Genomic DNA, 20,180 nt, shown 5'->3' with positions numbered 1-20,180 from the left:
TCAAACATATCTGTTTTAATGTTTAGAAATTAAAGCACTTTATGTATCTAGTCCCTCCATTTCATGGGGTAATAAGTATCTGGACAAATTTACTGACATGTGTATTCAAATAGTCAAAAGTTTAGCATTTGTTCCCATATTCCTAGCGCGCAATGACTACATCCAGCTTGTGACCCTGCAAATTTGTTGGATGCATTTGCAGTTTGTTTTGGTTATGTTCCACATTATGTTGTGCCCAAATAAAAATGTATGGTAAACAATGTGTTGTGTCATTTTGGAGAAACTTGTATTGTAAATAACAATATAATATGTTTCTGAATACTTCTACATTAATGTGGATGCTACCATGATCATGGATAATGATGAATGAATCGTGAATAATGGTGAGTGAGAACGTTACAGAGGCACAAAGACTCATACCAACCAAGACATGCTAACTTCTCACCATTACCAATAAAAGGGGAGGTTAGAATATTTTATTTTGGGGGGGGGTATGATATATACTCCTCTATAACATTCTCACTTCACTGATAGATAGACTAGAATATACTGTATTCTAGTCAAGGCTCATCCTATATAACTACTGCTGTACACACCTTTTCTATTCACATACTGTCTATACACACCATTCACATACATACAGTGCTCGACTTGGACTGAAATAGGTGCCGGTACTCATGTTTGTACTGTTTATATTTAGGTGGAGGAGTTCAACAATACTTTTGAGCTAATATTTTATAGGAGCAGCAGGAGCTCAGGCAGTAGAACATTTGGAGCTAATTTCCTGCAATTCTATCCATTTTTTAAATTTTCTATTTTACCTTTATTTAACTAGGCAAGTCAGTTAAGAACAAATTCTTATTTTCAATGACGGCCTAGGAACAGTGGGTTAACTGCCTGTTCAGGGGCAGAACGACAGATTTGTACCTTGTCATCTCGGGGATTTGAACTTGCAACCTTCCGGTTACTAGTCCAACGCTCTAACCACTAGGCTACCCTGCTACCCTTGACGTGGGGTTTTGTACTGCGTATTTATATACTGTCACGACTTCCGCTCGAAGTTGGTCCCTCTCTTTGTTCGGGGCGGCGGTCGAAGTCACTGACCTTCTAGCCATCGCTGATCCTCTTTTCATTTTCCTTTGCTTTTGTCTTGTCTTGAATCGCACCTGGTTCCAATCCCATCAATTACATGTTGTGTATTTAACCCTCTGTTTCCCCTTATTGTCTTTTGTCGGTGATTGTTATTTGCAAGTGTTTGTGCACGTTGGTCCTGTCGTGCGTAGGGCATTGTACCCATTTGTTAGATGGGTTATGTTTCCCGGTGAGTTTTTGTTGAATAAACTGCGCCGTTGGAAACACAGTTCTCTCTCCTGCGTCTGACCTCTCTGCCGCCACATAGCTCATTCTATTATTTCTACCACTGTACATTGCATTTTAGTTCAATTCTATACACTGGATTCTTTACATAGATCACTCTAATATACAGTATCTAATGCTGTACATAACAGTCTTAGTATATAGTGTAAATTCATCCGGTGTATTTACATATGGATTGCATTTGGATTACTGCTACAGTGCTATTTGGATATTAATTGGATTCGTTCCCGACATTTCTTGATTTATTCATTCAATTTGTATTATTATTATTATTATTGTGTACTGTTTGACAATTTACTGCATTGTTAGCATTAGTAACATAAGCATTTCGCTACATCTGCTAACCTGTGTATGCGACCAACAAACTTGGATTTGATTCGATTTTGGGTGTACTGTATCTAAACCAGGTGTGAGAGCTGACGCTCTTCAGTTCAAATGCAGTAAACGTGGAGAGATGTGCTGAGCTTGGAGAGGTGAGGTAAGTGAGGTACAGTACTGTAGGCTATAGGCTTACCTGTTCGGTGATTCCTCCCACCACGGGCATGTAGTCGACGCGGAACTTTTCCACAGGACCTTCAGGACCGGTCCAGGTAGCACGGAACGAGTGGTGGGTTACCTCGGAGGTTACCAGGTTAGTGGGCGGGTCTAGGCCCCCTGCACGGGAAGTGGCGGGAATTGAGCAAACACGTCAAACATTTCATGACCTGAACACTCTCACAAATCTGTCCCGAACACCTTAGCCTCATTGACACAGTGCTGTTGGAGCTTTTTCTATATATCAGACCAAAGTCTTCTTGAGGAAATAGTTTCCCTCCCTGTGTAGTAAATCACCATTGTGTTTCCTCCTAAATTTGATTTAAGGACAGGAGTGTGTCCAAAAATCAAAAGTTTCCATCAAATGGGTGGACCTTATGTAACATAAGTGAAGAAACTCAATTTATCAAGTGTGTGAGGCAACCTTCGAGACAAAATCCAAGTGTTGGCGTTCAATCTGTCTTTTTATTGGCTCGTCTCATTAATCACGCTGCTCTTATTACTATTCTCTGCCTTCTATGCTAATCCATTTATGCAACTGATGGGAGAGATCAGTACAGCTTGTTCTGGGTGACAGATTAAATTACTTTCTAATGCCTGCTCTCTGCCATCTGTGCTGCTTTTGGCATCTTAGATTAGAAAGACCCCTAACCGCTGTACCAAGTACAATACACAGCTTGACTCGGGAGAATAATTTTACAATAGCAAAACTTTAAGTTGAGCATTGCTTCACAAATCCATGTTTCTCTCAGTGATTGGGAGAGAGTTCGATAATTAGAGAGCGAGAGCGAGAGCGAGAGAGAGAGAGAGAAAGAGAAAGAGAAAGAGAAAGAGAAAGAGAAAGAGAGAGATGGCCTTACAGTACCTGGACCCTTCACACTGTTACAGAGGTTGATGGTGAGCTCATCCACTATGTCTAGCAGGAAGGAGAAATCATTCACATTGTACATGTGAATCTCATCTGGGTCTGAGGCAATGGATCTCAACTCATTCTCATCAGCGTTCTTCACACCTAAAAGTCACACAACACCACACTATTTACTTATGTGGGGTCTGGACAAAAATATTGTCTTCTCATCCATCTTTTTCATACAGTCCAAGCGTTGAAAACCTTCTCATTGTAAAATGTCTGTTTTCACTTGACATGGTCACGACCTGATGATTCGCTGAACCATGACAGATTTAGAGTTATACACTAGGAGGGTCACTCACCGATGGCGTAGAGCTCGATGTTCTCATCCCTCAGCACCTGGGAGTTGGTGATGATCTCGTCCTGTGACTTGCCATCAGTAATGAGCACACCGATCTTGCGCGAGTCCTTACGCAGTCCCACGTTGGTCTTGAAGTTGTTTGTGAGGATATAGTTCAAGGCCATACCTACAGAGAGACATTCGAGAGATTGTTTACCTCATTGCAACTCCCCTCCAAGTCTCCGACCACTACCTTGTATCCTTTTCCCTCTCGCTCTCATCCAACACTTCCCACACTGCCCCTACTCGGATGGTATCGCGCCGTCCCAACCTTCGCTCTCTCTCCCCCGCTACTCTCTCCTCTTCCATCCTATCATCTCTTCCCTCTGCTCAAACCTTCTCCAACCTATCTCCTGATTCTGCCTCCTCAACCCTCCTCTCCTCCCTTTCTGCATCCTTTGACTCTCTATGTCCCCTATCCTCCAGGCCGGCTCGGTCCTCCCCTCCCGCTCCGTGGCTCGACGACTCATTGCGAGCTCACAGAACAGGGCTCCGGGCAGCCGAGCGGAAATGGAGGAAAACTCGCCTCCCTGCGGACCTGGCATCCTTTCACTCCCTCCTCTCTACATTTTCCTCTTCTGTCGCTGCTGCTAAAGCCACTTTCTAAATTCCAAGCATCTGCCTCTAACCCTAGGAAGCTCTTTGCCACCTTCTCCTCCCTCCTGAATCCCCCCTCCTGAATCCCCCTCCCCTCCCCCTCCTCCCTCTCTGCAGATGACTTCGTCAACCATTTTGAAAAGAAGGTCGACGACATCCGATCCTCGTTTGCTAAGTCAAACGACACCGCTGGTTCTGCTCACACTGCCCTACCCTGTGCTCTGACCTCTTTCTCCCTCTCTCTCCAGATGAAATCTCGCGTCTTGTGACGGCCGGCCGCCCAACAACCTGCCCGCTTGACCCTATCCCCTCCTCTCTTCTCCAGACCATTTCCGGAGACCTTCTCCCTTACCTCACCTCGCTCATCAACTCATCCCTGACCGCTGGCTACGTCCCTTCCGTCTTCAAGAGAGTGAGAGTTGCACCCCTTCTGAAAAAACCTACACTCGATCCCTCCGATGTCAACAACTACAGACCAGTATCCCTTCTTTCTTTTCTCTCCAAAACCCTTGAACGTGCCGTCCTTGGCCAGCTCTCCCGCTATCTCTCTCAGAATGACCTTCTTGATCCAAATCAGTCAGGTTTCAAGACTAGTCATTCAACTGAGACTGCTCTTCTCTGTATCACGGAGGCGCTCCGCACTGCTAAAGCTAACTCTCTCTCCTCTGCTCTCATCCTTCTAGACCTATCGGCTGCCTTCGATACTGTGAACCATCAGATCCTCCTCTCCACCCTCTCCGAGTTGGGCATCTCCGGCGCGGCCCACGCTTGGATTGCGTCCTACCTGACAGGTCGCTCCTACCAGGTGGCGTGGCGAGAATCCGTCTCCTCACCACGTGCTCTCACCACTGGTGTCCCCCAGGGCTCTGTTCTAGGCCCTCTCCTATTCTCGCTATACACCAATTCACTTGGCTCTGTCATAACCTCACATGGTCTCTCCTATCATTGCTATGCAGACGACACACAATTAATCTTCTCCTTTCCCCCTTCTGATGACCAGGTGGCGAATCGCATCTCTGCATGTCTGGCAGACATATCAGTGTGGATGACGGATCACCACCTCAAGCTGAACCTCGGCAAGACGGAGCTGCTCTTCCTCCCGGGAAGGACTGCCCATTCCATGATCTCGCCATCACGGTTGACAACTCCACTGTGTCCTCCTCCCAGAGCGCTAAGAACCTTGGCGTGATCCTGGACAACACCCTGTCGTTCTCAACTAACATCAAGGCGGTGGCCCGTTCCTGTAGGTTCATGCTCTACAACATCCGCAGAGTACGACCCTGCCTCACACAGGAAGCGGCGCAGGTCCTAATCCAGGCACTTGTCATCTCCCGTCTGGATTACTGCAACTCGCTGTTGGCTGGGCTCCCTGCCTGTGCCATTAAACCCCTACAACTCATCCAGAACGCCGCAGCCCGTCTGGTGTTCAACCTTCCCAAGTTCTCTCACGTCACCCCGCTCCTCCGCTCTCTCCACTGGCTTCCAGTTGAAGCTCGCATCCGCTACAAGACCATGGTGCTTGCCTACGGAGCTGTGAGGGGAACGGCACCTCAGTACCTCCAGGCTCTGATCAGGCCCTACACCCAAACAAGGGCACTGCGTTCATCCACCTCTGGCCTGCTCGCCTCCCTACCACTGAGGAAGTACAGTTCCCGCTCAGCCCAGTCAAAACTGTTCGCTGCTCTGGCCCCCCAATGGTGGAACAAACTCCCTCACGACGCCAGGACAGCGGAGTCAATCACCACCTTCCGGAGACACCTGAAACCCCACCTCTTTAAGGAATACCTAGGATAGGATAAAGTAATCCTTCTCACCCCCCTTAAAAGATTTAGATGCACTATTGTAAAGTGGCTGCTCCACTGGATGTCATAAGGTCAATGCACCAATTTGTAAGTCGCTCTGGATAAGAGCGTCTGCTAAATGACTTAAATGTAATGTAAATGTAATGTAAATGTTTAGAGGCCCAGTGCAGTATATTATTTTATATCATTTCCACAAGTTGGAATAATACTGTGAAATTATGAAAATTATGATAATCCCATTTTAGTGTAAGAGCTGTTTGAAAATACTGTTTTGGTGGGATGGAGTTTTGGCCTTCGTGGTGACATCATCAGGCGGTAAATTAGTTAATAGACCAATAAGAAAGAGAGTTCCAAACCTCTCTGCCAATAATAGTTAGTTTTCAGTTTTCCCCTCCCCACTCAGACCACTCCCAGACAGTCCTAGAAAAATTATTGGTTGAGAAATTGCTCTTTGCTAAGAAGCTATTTTTTAAAATATTTTTTTACCATTTTCATTTAAAACAATCACACTGGGTACTTAATTGTTAGCCTGAAATGATTTGATATTGAGATAAAAACATCTGCTTGGACTTTTATCACGATTAAGTTAAGTGAAGTTATTTTAAGTTAAAGTAAGTTAAGTTAGCTTAGGTTTTTTAAAACAGATGACAGCTCGGAGTTATCCCTTCATTTGATGATACGTCACCTGTCATGGTGTTTCCCCCTTTGTAGGGCAGGTCAGCCACAGCTTTGAGAAGCCCATCACGGGTTGGGTGGGCATTCAGATGCCACTCAGTCTTGGGGTCTCCACTGTACTGAACCATACCTGGAGACACACACAACACAGCATGAGACTATACCTACCTCCAATCAAAGTGATTGTTCAGAATGTAACATTGATTTTCAATTATGGCATCAACTCCAGATCAAACTCAATTGAGTTGGGTGGTGAACCTATGCCATCGTACACATTGCTAATGGGATTTGATCAAAAGAAAGATTACCGATCATGACTCTATCAGGGTTGATGTCAAAGACACCAACGATGCGAGCGATGAAGGCGCGGATGGTTTTGAAGTTCAGACGGCCAATACTCCATGAGCCATCGACCAGCAGGATGATGTCAGCCTTGGCCTGGCTCTTACACTTGGCTTCTGTAAGGGGTGGAGGAGAGGGCCGTGAAAGGGAGGCCTGATACCATGGACACCCCTCGGATTTGACCACTTAGTACAGTCCATGTAGTGTGACAGTAGAGAGGATGTGTGTAGGAAGGGACGAGGAGAGGGGTGCCAAAGAACAATAGAATAATAAAAAAAACTGTTTCAGACAGACATGCACAGGCAAAATACACACACCAAATACAGACATCAACAAGCAGGAGGCAGAAAGGCATTACAAATATCACAATAACTATACTAAAAAACAATACGTACTATACAATAATGTTTCTACAATAAACTATCTATTGCTTCAACATGTTTTGCAGCAGTATTTTTATCTTGCGGGGGGGGGGGGGTCAACTATTTTCTTTCCCCTGGGGGTCCATCTTCTTTTTTTCTGTGTATATCCAAAAAGCTTTTTGTGGCCTGCGGCTCTTCGGGAAGCTTGTGGGGTTTCTGTCGTTGGGTTTGTCCCCTGCCTCTGAACAACAAGAGCAACCAGCTCACAAACGATATACGAGAGACTCCTCTCCCCGAGTTATTGCACATTCCTGCTGTGCTCGCTCCTCGACACCTGTGGGGGTGAAAGGGTGGTTGCTCGCTCGTCCTGCAGCCGAGCAAAAGGACCCGGAGTCGTTCAGACACGGAGCTATGCAATCTGCCCACTGTATCTGCAAATGAAAACAGATTAGAGGAGAAAACAAAACATTTACCCACTTTCTTTACTGCAGCATGGAGAAACAGGTGCTTGACGATGTGTGGGGGATAGCCCCTCGTAAAATGTGTATCTGGTTATATATGGAAGCAGTTTGTTTGAGTTACACAACGCGGGTAAACAAAACGCTTGTAAGCTCAATGTAAGTCTATGAGACATTCCCCAACAAAACCACCTGTCATCAACTGAGACAGTAAGACACTGTAGAGGAGTCTTAACGACTTAAGTCTGGTCATGATGGACTGGAACGTCCCTAGCTCTGCTCTGATCGGTGCGGTGGGCAGTGTGTCACTGTGTGTCAGTGTGTCTGCTCCCCGTTACTGAGAGGAATTTCGGGCCAAGGTCGGCAGCTCTCTTAGGGTCTTTTATGAGAAACATTTTCCTAGCCGCATAGAGCTCTGCTTCACGGCAGCTCGGGTGCACTGCATACTCTCCTGGTTGTAAAACATCTCTAATTAAAAGCAGAGAAACCCCCCCCCCCAACTAACTTTTTTTTTTGCGAAGTAAAAATGAGAAATATGAACTTTTGCATGTCAGGAAGGATTAAGGAAGAAACAATATGGCTGCTGGGTCAAATGGGCACAGTGATGAGAAATATTTGTTTGTGGCAAAAGATACACAAACATGTTTGGCACGCTGAACGTTTGGAGTTGTGGGGGAGTGTAAGTCATCACACAGTGGCACTGCAAGAAAAAGGAGGTCAAGACATATTACCCATAATTAATTCATCCTACAAATATCATAATGTCTTGTTTATCACCATGCTGTGATAAGTATCATATGCACCATATGAAATTACCCTGGTACCCTGGTTCAGTTTCCTGGAGCGTTTGTGAGAATTCTACAGAATATGTTTTGCTTTCACGAGACCAGAAAAATAATTGTTTCTCGTGCGATTAGCAAGACGCACATTCTCCATGACGTTAGCGAGCTAGCTTGTTTATAACGGGCCAAAAAATGTCACCCGACTCGCGCTGTCGCGTCACAGTACCTGGTACTCTGGTCCTGGATCTTGGACCCGCTACTCACGCAGGACCAGAATTCGTTTCAGCCAGTGTTCGATTGTGTTTCGCACATGCTTTAAAGCGTGATCAGGGTACCAAACGCTCCAGAGATTTTTGAAAGTGCCTTTAACATGATATGAGGTAGAAAAAAGGCCATTGAAGCCAAACAGCTATAAGTGATTAGAATTGATGGCAGTGTGATGTGGTGCTTTATTCCAATGAGTTTGTGATGTGGATTAGTTTAGACAGACACATAATTCCCTGTAATGGGATGATTAGCGTCATACTCTAACTCGCAGTGGAAAAGCCGGCTGTGGCTAGGACATTGTGTGTCTGTGGTTTGGTCTGTGTGTCTATCTGAGTGGTTGTTCTGTGGCTGCCTCCAATACGGTGCCCTATTCCCTATATAGTGCACTGCTCTGGTCAAAGCTAGGAAATGAGGTGCCCTTTAGGATGCAACAAATGTCTGTTTGTCGGTAGTCGGTTACGTTATGGTATTGTAAGGTTTTACCGTTCCAAGGTTCCAATGGGACTTCGGGTGCATCGGAGAGGGTAGTCTTCTCCTCTCCAGCCAGTGCAGCAGAATGGCCTCCATCAAACATTCCAAACACTGCTACAGAGTACTTGGTTCCGGCCCTGATGAGATGGAGAGATGAGATTCAAATGACTATAGTCAATAGTAGTGCACTATATGGAATAGGGTGCTATATGGGACGCAGCAAATGTCACAAGGCAGAAGACTTCCTGTCTGGGGTTATAACTTCCTGTCTCTCACCGGAGCTCCTCTAATACCACAGTGTTGTCATAGGGCCCAACCAGCAGCTCTCCTAGGTCGATATCATTGCCACTGGGGTGGAATGTGACCTTGTAGCCACGCACATCTCCAGGGGCTGCGTCCCAGGAGACTCTGAAGCTGGTCTTGCCAGGGTCCGAGGTCTTCAGGTTTCTGGGAGCTTTGTAAGGTGACACTACAAGGGGACAAACAGAGCAAACATATCAGTTCAAACTCGTGAAGAAAGATCGTAACTTCATCTTTGGCAAAGCTAGCCATTTTTCAATGAGATCAGCCAACCCACATTCCAGTCAGTTTCTCATTAGTCCATAATACAAGTCTTGAGTCCCAGCATGGGTCCCAAATGGCATCCTATGCCTTATAGAGCGTACTACTTTTGACCAGAACCATATGCACATCAACAGTAGTGCACTACAAAGGGAATATGGTGCCATTCCGGCGTCAAAGAACCCAATGTCATTCCATGTGTTAGTAAGTGGTAAGATCTCTCTCTCTATCTCATATATATATATATATTCTTTTATACCTTTATTTAACTTTGTGTTAAATATATGTGTGTATTAACCAAGTCTCTGAGGTGTCCTTAGTGAAAGATACCTGTCCCACTCCCACAGTGTTTCCCACTGCACCCTACTGTCTCATCTCATGGGGTTGAATTATGGACCAACGTACGTGTCGTTCCTACTCCTTGCCTTGCTTTTCCTTCTCCCCGCTTGTAGATGGGGTGCACCGTGATGTCATAAATGGTCATGGGCGTCAGTCGCTTCAGCACAGTGGAGGTGGAGGTGCCAGGAACCTTGGCGAACATCTCTTTGCCGCCATCGGTGGGTACGTATGTCACTCGGTAGTTGATGACTTTCCCCGGTGCCGCCATCCACGTTATCTTCATGCTTCGCTCGGTCTCATCAGACACAGTCAGAGCCTTCGCAGCAGCAGACACTGAGGACAGAGAGGAGGAGAATGTTCGATTCGTAGCGAGGATGTTGAGAAAAATAATCTAAACGAGAGTTTGACTCATATCCCCAAATCTGTTTATCTTAAAGGCCCAGTGAAGTCAAAAACTTGATTTTTCTGTGTTTTTAGATACAGTTGAAGTCGGAAGTTTACATACAATTAGGTTGGAGTCATTAAAACTCGTTTTTCAACCACTCCACAAATGTCTTGTTAATTTCTTATGGCTGCAGGGGCAGTATTGAGTAGCTTGGATGAAAGGTGCCCAGAGTAAATGGCCTGCTCCTCAGTCTCCTCAGTCTCAGTTGCTAATATATGCATATTATTGTTAGTATAGAAACACTCTGAAGTTTCTAAAACTGTTTGAATGATGTCTGTGAGTATAACAGAACTCATATTGCAGGCAAAAACCTGAGAAGAAATCGAAACAGGAAGTGAGAAATCTGAGGTTGGTCGATTTTCAACTCAGGCCCTATTGAATTCACATTGGGATATGAATGAAGTTGCACTTCCTAGGGCTTCCACTAGATGTCAACCGTCTTTAGAAACTTGAATGAGGATTCTACTGTGTTGTGGGACTGAATAAGAGCTGAATGAGTCAGCTTACTGGCAGAGAGCCATTTCCTGGTCACGCTCATTCCGCATGATATCGCCCTGCGTTCCGTTGCTCCTGTAGACACAAAGGAATACTCCGGTTGGAACTTCATTGAAGATTTATGATTTAAAAAATCCTAATGATTGATTCTATACTTAGTTTGAAATGTTTCTTCGACCTGTAATATAACTTTTTAAAATTTTTGTCTGAAGTTTTTGTGTACCTAACGCTAACAAAAGTAGCTACTTTGACATAATTAACGGACATTATCAAATAAATCAAGCATTTATTTTGGAACTGCGATTGCTGGGAGTGCATTCTGATGAAGATCATCAAATGTAAGGGAATATTTATCATGTAATTTCCAGTTTCTGTTGACTCCAACATGGCGGCTAATTTGATTAATTTTCTGAGCGCCGTCTCAGATTATTGCATGGTTTGCTTTTTCCGTAAAGTTTTTTTGAAATCTGACACAGCGGTTGCATTAAGGAGAGGTATATCTATAATTCCATGTGTATAACTTGCATTATCATCTACATTTATGATGAGTATTTCTGTTGAATCGATGTGGCTATGCAAAATCACTGGATGTTTTTGGAACTAATGAACGTAACGCGCCAATGTAAACTCAGATTTTTTTATATTAAATATGAACTTTATCAAACAAAACATACATGTATTGTGTAACATGAAGTCCTATGAGTGTCATCTGATGAAGATCATCAAATGTTAGTGATTAATTTTATCTCTATTTGTGCTTTTTGTGACTCCTCTCTTTGGCTGTTTTTCTGTGGCTTGGTGGTGACCTAACATAATCGTTTGTGGTGCTTTTGCTGTAAAGCATATTTGAAATCGGAGACTGTGGTGGGATTAACAACAAGATTACCTTTAAAATGGTATAAGATACATGTATGTTTGAGGAATTGTAATTATGAGATTTCTGTTGTTTTGAATTTGGCGCCCTGCACTTTCACAGGCTGTTGTCATATCATCCCGTTAACGGGATTGCAGCCCTAAGAAGTTTAACAAACTATAGTTTTGGCAAGTTGGTCAGGACATCTACTTTGTGCATGAACCAAGTCATTTTTACAACAATGGTTTACAGACAGATTATTTCACTTATAATTCACTGTATCACAATTACCGTGGGTCAGAAGTTTACATATACTAAGTTGACTGTGCCTTTAAACAGCTTTGAAAATAGCAGAAAATGATGTCATGGCTTTAGAAGCTTCTGATAGTCTAATTGACATAATTTGAGTCAATTGGAGGTGTACCTGTGGATGTATTTCAAGGCCCACCTTCAAACTCAGTGCCTCTTTGCTTGACATCATGGGAAAATCAAAATAAATCAGCCAAGACCTCAGAAAACAATTGTAGACCTCTACAAGTCTGGTCCATCCTTGGGAGCAATGAAGGTACCAAATGCCTAAAGGTACCACGTTCATCTGTACAAACAATAGTACGCAAGTATAAACACCATGGGACCACGCAGCCATCATACTGCTCAGGAAGGAGACGCATTCTGTCTCTTAGAGATGAAGGTGCAAATCAATCCCAGAACAACAGCAAAGGCCCTTGTGAAGATACTGGAGGAACCAGGTACAAAAGTATCTATATCCACAGTAAAACGAGTCCTATATCGACATAACCTGAAAGGCCACTCAGCAAGGAAGAAGCCACTGCTCCAAAACTGCCATAAAAAAAGCCAGACTATGGTTTGCAGCTGCACATGGGGACAAAGATCGTACTTTTTGGAGAAATGTCCTCTGGTCTGATGAAACAAAATAGAACTGTTTGGCCATAATGACCATCATTATGTTTGGAGGAAGGGGGGGAGGTTTGCAAGCGGAAGAACACCATCCCAACCGTGAAGCACAGCGGTGGCAGCATCATGTTGTGGGGGGTGCTTTGCTGCAGGAGGAACTGGTGCACTTCACAAAATAGATGCCATCATGAGGGAGGAAAATTATGTGGATATTTTGAAGCAACATCTCAAGACACCAGTCAGGAAGCAAAAGCTTGGTCGCAAATGGGTCTTCCAAATAGACAATGACCCCAAGCATACTTCCAAAGTTGTGGCAAAATGGATTAAGGACAACAAAGTCAAGGTACTGGAGTGGCCATCACGAAGCCCTGACCTCAATCCTATAGATAATTTGTGGGCAGAACTGAAAAAGCATGTGTGCGCAAGGAGGCCTACAAAACTGATTCAGTTACACCAGATCTGTCAAGAGGAATGGGCCAAAATTCACCCAACTTATTGTGGGAAGCTTGTGGAAGGCTACCCGAAATGTTTGACCCAAATGAAACAATAAAAAGGCAATGCTACCAAATACTAATTGATTGTATGTAAACTTCTGACCCACTGGGAATGTGATGAAATAAATCAAAGCTGAAATAAATCATTCTCTCTACTATTATTCTAACATTTCACATTTTTAAAATAAAGTGGTGATCCTAACTGACCTAAAACAGGGAATTTTTACTAGGATTAAATGTCAGGAATTGTGAAAAACTGAGTTTAAATGTATTTGGCTAACGTGTATATAAACTTTCGACTTCAACTGTATATTTGCACACTATGAGGTTGGAATAATAACGTGACATTTTTAAAATTATGATAATGCCCTTTTAGTGTAAGAGCTATTTGAAAAGGCCGCCAGAAATTTCAGCCTATTTTGGTGGTATGGAGTTTTGGCCTGCCTGGTGACATCACCAGGCGGTATAAGTCAATAGACCAATAATAGACAGAGTTTCAAACCTCTGCCAATAACAGCTAGTTTTCAGGTAACATATCCCTCCCATTAGGCTAATCCAATTAGGACCCTTCACTCAGACCGCGACCAGACAGTCCTAGCAAAATTCTGTCTTGAGAAATTGCTCTTCGCTAAGAGGCTATTTTTGTTTCTTTTTTTGCCATTTTAATTGAAAACAACCACAGTAAAGTACTTAAGTGTTACCCAGAAATGAATTTATATTTTGATTTAAAAAAACAGCTGCATTGGACGTTTAACTTTGCCTTTCCCCTATTGTGAATGAAGCTAAGCTCCATAGACCATGTAATAAGGTGCATTTGTTCCACCATTTCGGAATAGTCAAACCAAAGGCAATCCTTCCAAACAGTTAATTATCCACTAGTCTTCATCCGTTCACTAGGAGGATTGTTATTGGCGGAAAAAAACATGACCTCCAACTTCTCAATGTGTTGATTGACCTGAATGAACCTGTAAACCTTGTTACCGGAGATCCATTGGTTCCGCTGTGCGAACGTAATGAGGTAAGTACGGATATGAAAGGTGAGGTCCCCTGAGAGTGTCTCAAGGTTATTTACTGTTCAAAATATGCTTGACTTGGCCTGCCAGAGTCAATAAACTAAATTACTTTCCATATCTACAAATGTCTAATCAAACCATCTCACTGGTTCCTCAAGTGTTTGAGGACATTTCCATCAATGTGATTTCCCATGTGTAGGATAGAGGGATGTGTGGTGGATTTGATAGTGTGTCTAAATACTGCTCCCACGCACCCTAACAGCAGTATACAGGAAAAAAATTAAATCCCCTCCACAAAAGTGAGGTTATCTTAGATTCTAGAACACATAATGCATAATAACTGTCACCACCTCGGCTTTCCACTGCAAACCACAGCTTAAAAGGGAGTCTTAGAAATGACCCTTTTCCAAAATACCCGACACCAAGACAAAAGAGTTCCAGAGAGTGAGGATGATGAGTACTGGAATGGAATATTTTCATATTTTATCAATTTGTTTAAAAGAAAATCTCAATCTTGGCACTGGCATAGTGCTATTGTATGAAAATATATGTGATGGCCCAAGGAGAGTTTCAAACCGTTCGACAGGTCTACAAAATGCTTCATGGATACATCCAAACCACCACAACTAGCACCACTTCAGTGACTCATTACTTTGGTAATCCCAGTGGTGAGACTTTGATTGTGTCCCAAATGACACCCTATTCCTTACTTAGTGCACTACTTTGGACCAGGACCATATGGGCTTTGGTCAAAAGTGTTCCACTATATGGGGAATAGGTTGCAGTTTGGGATGCTGCCATTGTATCCACCTCTGACGTCCAACACTGAGAGCCACAAACAGAATGAACGGAGGATGATGTGTAATAAGTCTTACCATCGGTGGTCTCCTGTCCGGTCAGTGGGTCCCCGTCTCCTCTGCCGTAGGATGCCACGACAGACACCTGGTAGAGGGTCTCAGGTGTCAGACCATCCAGGACAGTGTTGGTGACATCTCCAGGGACCGTCTTCTCCCCTGACTCGTCACTGTACAACGACTTCCAGCGGATCCTGTACATCTTCACGTTTCCAGGGGCAGCCATCCAAGACGCAGCAAAGCTGGTGTCCGTTACGTCGCTGGTGACCAGGTCCTTGGGGGAGCCCAGTTCTGAAACAAACACAAAGGGGAAAAAAAGATCAGATTTCTGGGTGAGGATTTGGGAGAGGATACGGGATGCAATGGTTGGTTAATGAGAGTCAATGAACGCTCCACCACACTATCCGGATAGGCCCGTATGCACTTCTCAGTAAAGGAAGAGAAAATGCTCAACTCTAAATCATCTTGCATAAACAAGTAAAAAGGGTGCTTAGAACCGTAAACAATATGCACTTTTGCAAACAACATAGAAATGCAGTGCCTTTGACAAATCCCCACAGCCCAGCTGTATCTAAGCATCCATTTTGACTGACTGCATCTGGCCAATGGCACTACTCAAAATGCAAAGCATTGAAACCCGTGTCCAGAGGACAGCATAGTTAAACAGCTAGTCACATCTATAAAAGGCAAAAGAGCAGCAGAGATACCACATATCTACCTCGGATGACAAACATGCCTCGCACTCCGACTGGACCTGTGACATATGGGCTGACTTATAGGAGACTCCCAATTAACTAAAGGTCAACAGGGCACATCTGCTTCATATACTGGATGGATGGAGAGAGTGGTGGAGGGAGGGAGGACACTGACAGGAGCTATGGGTCTATGCGAGAGCGTGGTCATGATGTGGGTTCTCACCACTGTTCCTAACTGATAAAGCAGACAAGGGAAGCCTGTTTGCCTTCACATATAGATTTGTTTCATTAAACAAGACCAAAACTAATTTCATGTGCACATGGCTCATGTTACTGCAAAAAGACACATGAAGCTTATGCTGCACAGAGCCAGCAGTCTATAGGGACTAAAGACATGACTGGGGTTTGTGAATGGCGGTGACTATCTGCATCGCCATTGTATATGTTACATTGGGCGCATTCGTTTTGCATCACTCTGTGCCACTGCCGGGCGGAGTTTGCTCCTAAGGGCGATAGCTCACCGACCCTGGGAACCGAGCGATGCAAAACAAACTCACCACATTGGTCATGAGTTGAATAGAGGTAAAACATTGCATAGTAGTACAAACTCTGTCTGTTTTTGATAATAATGAAACATGTCTGGTCGAGTGATCTAACTAAACAATGTAACTACAATGTAACAGAGAGTAGCCATTAGACATACAACACTTCACTTTCTGCCAATGGACATATTGGGATTGTAATGGATAGTGCACTGCACAGTCAACCGATTATAGTGGACCACAGCCAGTATTACTCTGCAGATACAAGATGACATTTTCACGAATCATCAAAACCTGTGTTTGGTTCATAGTGTGGTGGATCCGAGACAGACTCTCTTAATTGTTGTAGGATAGCCCAGAGCAGGACTACTGGTGGATATTTACTGGTAAGACACGTGACCAATCTAACCATGCCACCACGAGCACATCGAGCAGATTCTGACTTAAACCATTACCTTTTGTCGTTTTCTCATCTTACCACTGAAGCCAAACAAGCTAACCGATAAACGCAAACGTCCGGTGGGGCACCGGATCAACATGTGAACATGTGTCCTCTTTCATATTGAAAAACAAACATTTGGAAGTACTGTTATACCTCAGGGGGGAAAAAAAGATTTGTTTTTTTTTTCCTGACAAAGAATTGTACAGGGAGAGATGTTAACTTTAAGCATGTGTTTAATTTTATAGATCAACAAGTAAGCTGCGTCTGATTTCAGGAAAAGTCTTTCCAACTGCCACGCCAAAAATAATCTATCAAACATAATATAATCTGAAGCAACCCATTCCAGTCCCGGCTAAAAATCTAATTTCCTTCATTTTACTGGACATGTACTGCCTCAGTCCACATGGGCAGGCTCTCCGTCTCCACCACAGAGGCACAGCAGCAGCCACTGCCATTGGCTCTCACTTTCAATGTCTGGGGGTCTGGAGGTTTTCTAAATATCAAGCCACAGGCGGCTCTCGCAGGGAATCTGGCGCTCGGCGGCCCGGCCTGAAACCCACTCAACCCTATTATAAGGCAAAACTGAACAAAACCACAGTAAATTCAACTCGCTTTCTTTTAAACACTACACTTACCATTTCTCTCAAAAAAAACAATCCACTATTTTGGCTTGGAATATTTTCTGAATAAACAACCATGTGATTTTACGGCTGCCTGCATAACATTGAATAACAATGTTAAGCCAATCAAATGAGTCAATTGTTGAAACGTAACAAAATATATACACTATGTTTCTATGTTCTATTTTATCTGCGCTCACTGTAGCCTTCCAACACCAGGCGGCATTGATTTTGTTCAGGCCTTTGACATTCTAAATAGCCTTGACATATCAAGCACGTTGCAATCTCCTCAAGACTCAAGACAAAACTCTATCCAGCGGAGAAATCTGCTGTGCATTTGTATCCAGCACTGATATTAAGCCAAAAGAGCCTAAAAGTTCAGTACCACAGTCAAAACAAGCTGGAGCTTTAATGTTTGAGGTTTGAACCTTGCTTTCATATTCTTTAGACCCTGGTCCAATAGAAGGGAGAGTGCAGGTCCTGAAGTGCAGTCTGCCCACTACATGTTTGTCTTCACGGCATCCCTGAGGATCAGTCAACAGCAACTGGAATCCTTTATAAACTCTGACAAATGCCAGATAGGGGAGGGAGAAAACGTTCTGCTCACTGCGAGGGGGGATTCTAAAGGTGCTATCTATCCTAAAGGAAGACAACTATATAGCTACAGAGCCCGAGTCCCAGTAAGAGTAAACCACCTCTTGACTAGGCCTTCAACCTCCTTTATGCTCGTTGTTGATTCAATTTCCATGCCTCGCTTTGGTTCTTTTTGATTCCCGGCAGTCTGGGCTCCTCGTCATCACCACTCCCTGATGAAAGTGGATGGTGAGTGCTCAGTATGGAGGCGGCCAGCGTTTGCACAGCTTTGAAGTATTTTCCCAGGTAACACTTTCCATACGCCTCCTTTGTCTTTAACATTCATTATCTCACCACTTTCCCTTTTTCATTTGTTTTCTTACAATTATTCTGTCCTCCTCCTCCCACATCGAAATATTAAATTAGCAGGGGGAAAACGTACAGTGTGCTCCGTCGATTTAAAAAGGAATGAAAAGGAATGTGAACTCCAAGTCAGAAGTCATCCTTTTCCCCCAATAGGGACTGGAGCTGTGCTGGAGTGTGTTGCGGGCCAAACTGGGCGCTCCACAGAAACGGCCACCCCCATAGGCAGGCCTAGGGTACGGCCGAAATGGCACCCTACTTCCTATACAGTGCACAAGGGTGCCATTTGGGACGCAGGCCGGAGCAAGGTGAGGGTCCACTACCCCTTAAGTGTGTCCAGGCATAAGGCCTGACAAATAATCACAAAATGGACTCCCCTGGTCAAATTTACTCCAAATCCCCACTACCTCACTGGGGCCAAAATTATTGGATTTTGCTCTGTTTATAAGGACTTGCAGCTAGATACTGTACATATTCATCATTAAAGTACGTGCCTTCTACAATATACCACTACGGTTCAGTTTTGTTTTAGGAATTCACACAACATTGTTACAGTGGGAGAAATTGCAACACACCAAATCCAGTAATTCCACTGTTTTCAGTTGGGAATTGAAACATACCATAGGTTCTTCCCAGTGGTTGAGTCCCTAGCCTTCCAGTGGAGCCCAGCACAAAGTGATCAGTGTGTGTCGGCTTGGCGGCGTGAGCGAAAGTAGAGAGAGTCCCAGATGCTGTGTCAGAAAACTAACTAACTCAGAGACTCTGCGACTCTGTCGCTCAGGAGAGAAGAAAGTCTGCCAGCAGGGGGCCCGGGGCCTCCCCAAGTTGCCCCGACATCCATGGCAGGCTCAGACACGTTCAAGGACCATGGCCCATTCCCAGTCACACCAAGTCAAGGTCCAGTCAAATATGCACCATTGTGCAAAGCCTGGAGACGGAAGGCTGGCTAACGTCAAGCTCTTGGCATTTTTTTCATGAATGTAAAAGGGAAGGATTTAGTGGAAAAGGCAAAAGGGATGAGATGTTCTCAGTTTAAGACTCCTCTTTTGCTCCTTCCTATTGCATTGCATGTGCGACTGTTGCCAAAACAGTCTAATATCGCCTAGTGGTTCTGCTTTATGTCAGCTCTGATGCTACTTCAAAGTCCATTCCATTGAAAATGGGCCACAGTGGCAGGTAAAGAACTAGGTGAGCACCACTGGGTGTGATACAGTAGCTGTGTTATTGTGGCAGCGATCCGGGGCAACCAGCTTGACACCGCCAGCCAAAACACAAGCACACAACGTGATCTCCAGCCTCCAGAGGGATGGAGCTGAGCTGACTAAAACAGCTATAGGAAAACCAGATGGCTGACTCACTGACGCTGGCTGACTCTCTCTATCTATCTATCTATCTATCCCAATTGGTCCCAGGGATTCGCACAGTGAAAAAGCTGAAATTCGCTACTTCATTCATCTGCTTGCTCTGCCCTTAGATTTAGCCTCACATTGAAGTTGTATACCATGTTATTTTCAGGACAACCAGGGCTACAAGTAGAACACAACATTTGGCATAAACAGTTGCATTCATGAGTTTTATTGACAAATGTCAATGAACAATAAGGTCTGCCAAGCAAAAACATGATACAAATTTATACCAATACTAAAAGTAGAGGGAAAAAAATCTCAGTTGGAAATTAATATCCAGCTAGTCAGTAACAACTATGTGGCATCAGCCATATGTGCTATTTCATAGTTTTGATGTCTTCACTATTATTCTACAATGTAGAAAACAGTAAAAATAAAGAAAAACCCTTGAATGACTAGGTGTTCTAAAACTTTTGACCAGTAGTGTATGTGAGCTTATTACAGTATCATAGACATTATGTCCTCAGATTTCCTATGATCTTCTATGTAGACGAACCCCTTACCTTCTAACGATATTTGTGTGGCTTGTGAACATTATATAGCAAAGCAGAGCGTGTTCGTGAAAGTCACAACTCATCATAGTGGGGTCATAATAGCTTGTAGTTCAAACCGTTCAGACTTTACATACGTTTTTGTGAGAATAACTGTTTTTC

The 20,180-nt window shown here is 43.9% G+C and overlaps 1 protein-coding gene across 1 annotated transcript in view; it reads right to left on the bottom strand.

The window, feature by feature from the left end:
- The window catches only part of LOC115139619 (collagen alpha-1(XII) chain-like), a 98,091-nt gene that overhangs the window by 58,894 nt on the left and 19,017 nt on the right, over positions 1-20,180 (bottom strand). Inside the window, 9 exon segments of the mRNA XM_029677215.2 lie at positions 1,892-2,031; positions 2,777-2,923; positions 3,124-3,288; positions 6,246-6,365; positions 6,544-6,693; positions 8,930-9,054; positions 9,194-9,386; positions 9,884-10,150; positions 14,908-15,177. Coding sequence (XP_029533075.2) covers positions 1,892-2,031; positions 2,777-2,923; positions 3,124-3,288; positions 6,246-6,365; positions 6,544-6,693; positions 8,930-9,054; positions 9,194-9,386; positions 9,884-10,150; positions 14,908-15,177 — 1,577 coding nt within the window.

This window comes from Oncorhynchus nerka, linkage group LG13, assembly GCF_034236695.1.
Source record: "Oncorhynchus nerka isolate Pitt River linkage group LG13, Oner_Uvic_2.0, whole genome shotgun sequence".
NCBI lineage: Eukaryota > Metazoa > Chordata > Actinopteri > Salmoniformes > Salmonidae > Oncorhynchus > Oncorhynchus nerka.
This window is presented reverse-complemented; position numbering and strand designations above follow the sequence as displayed.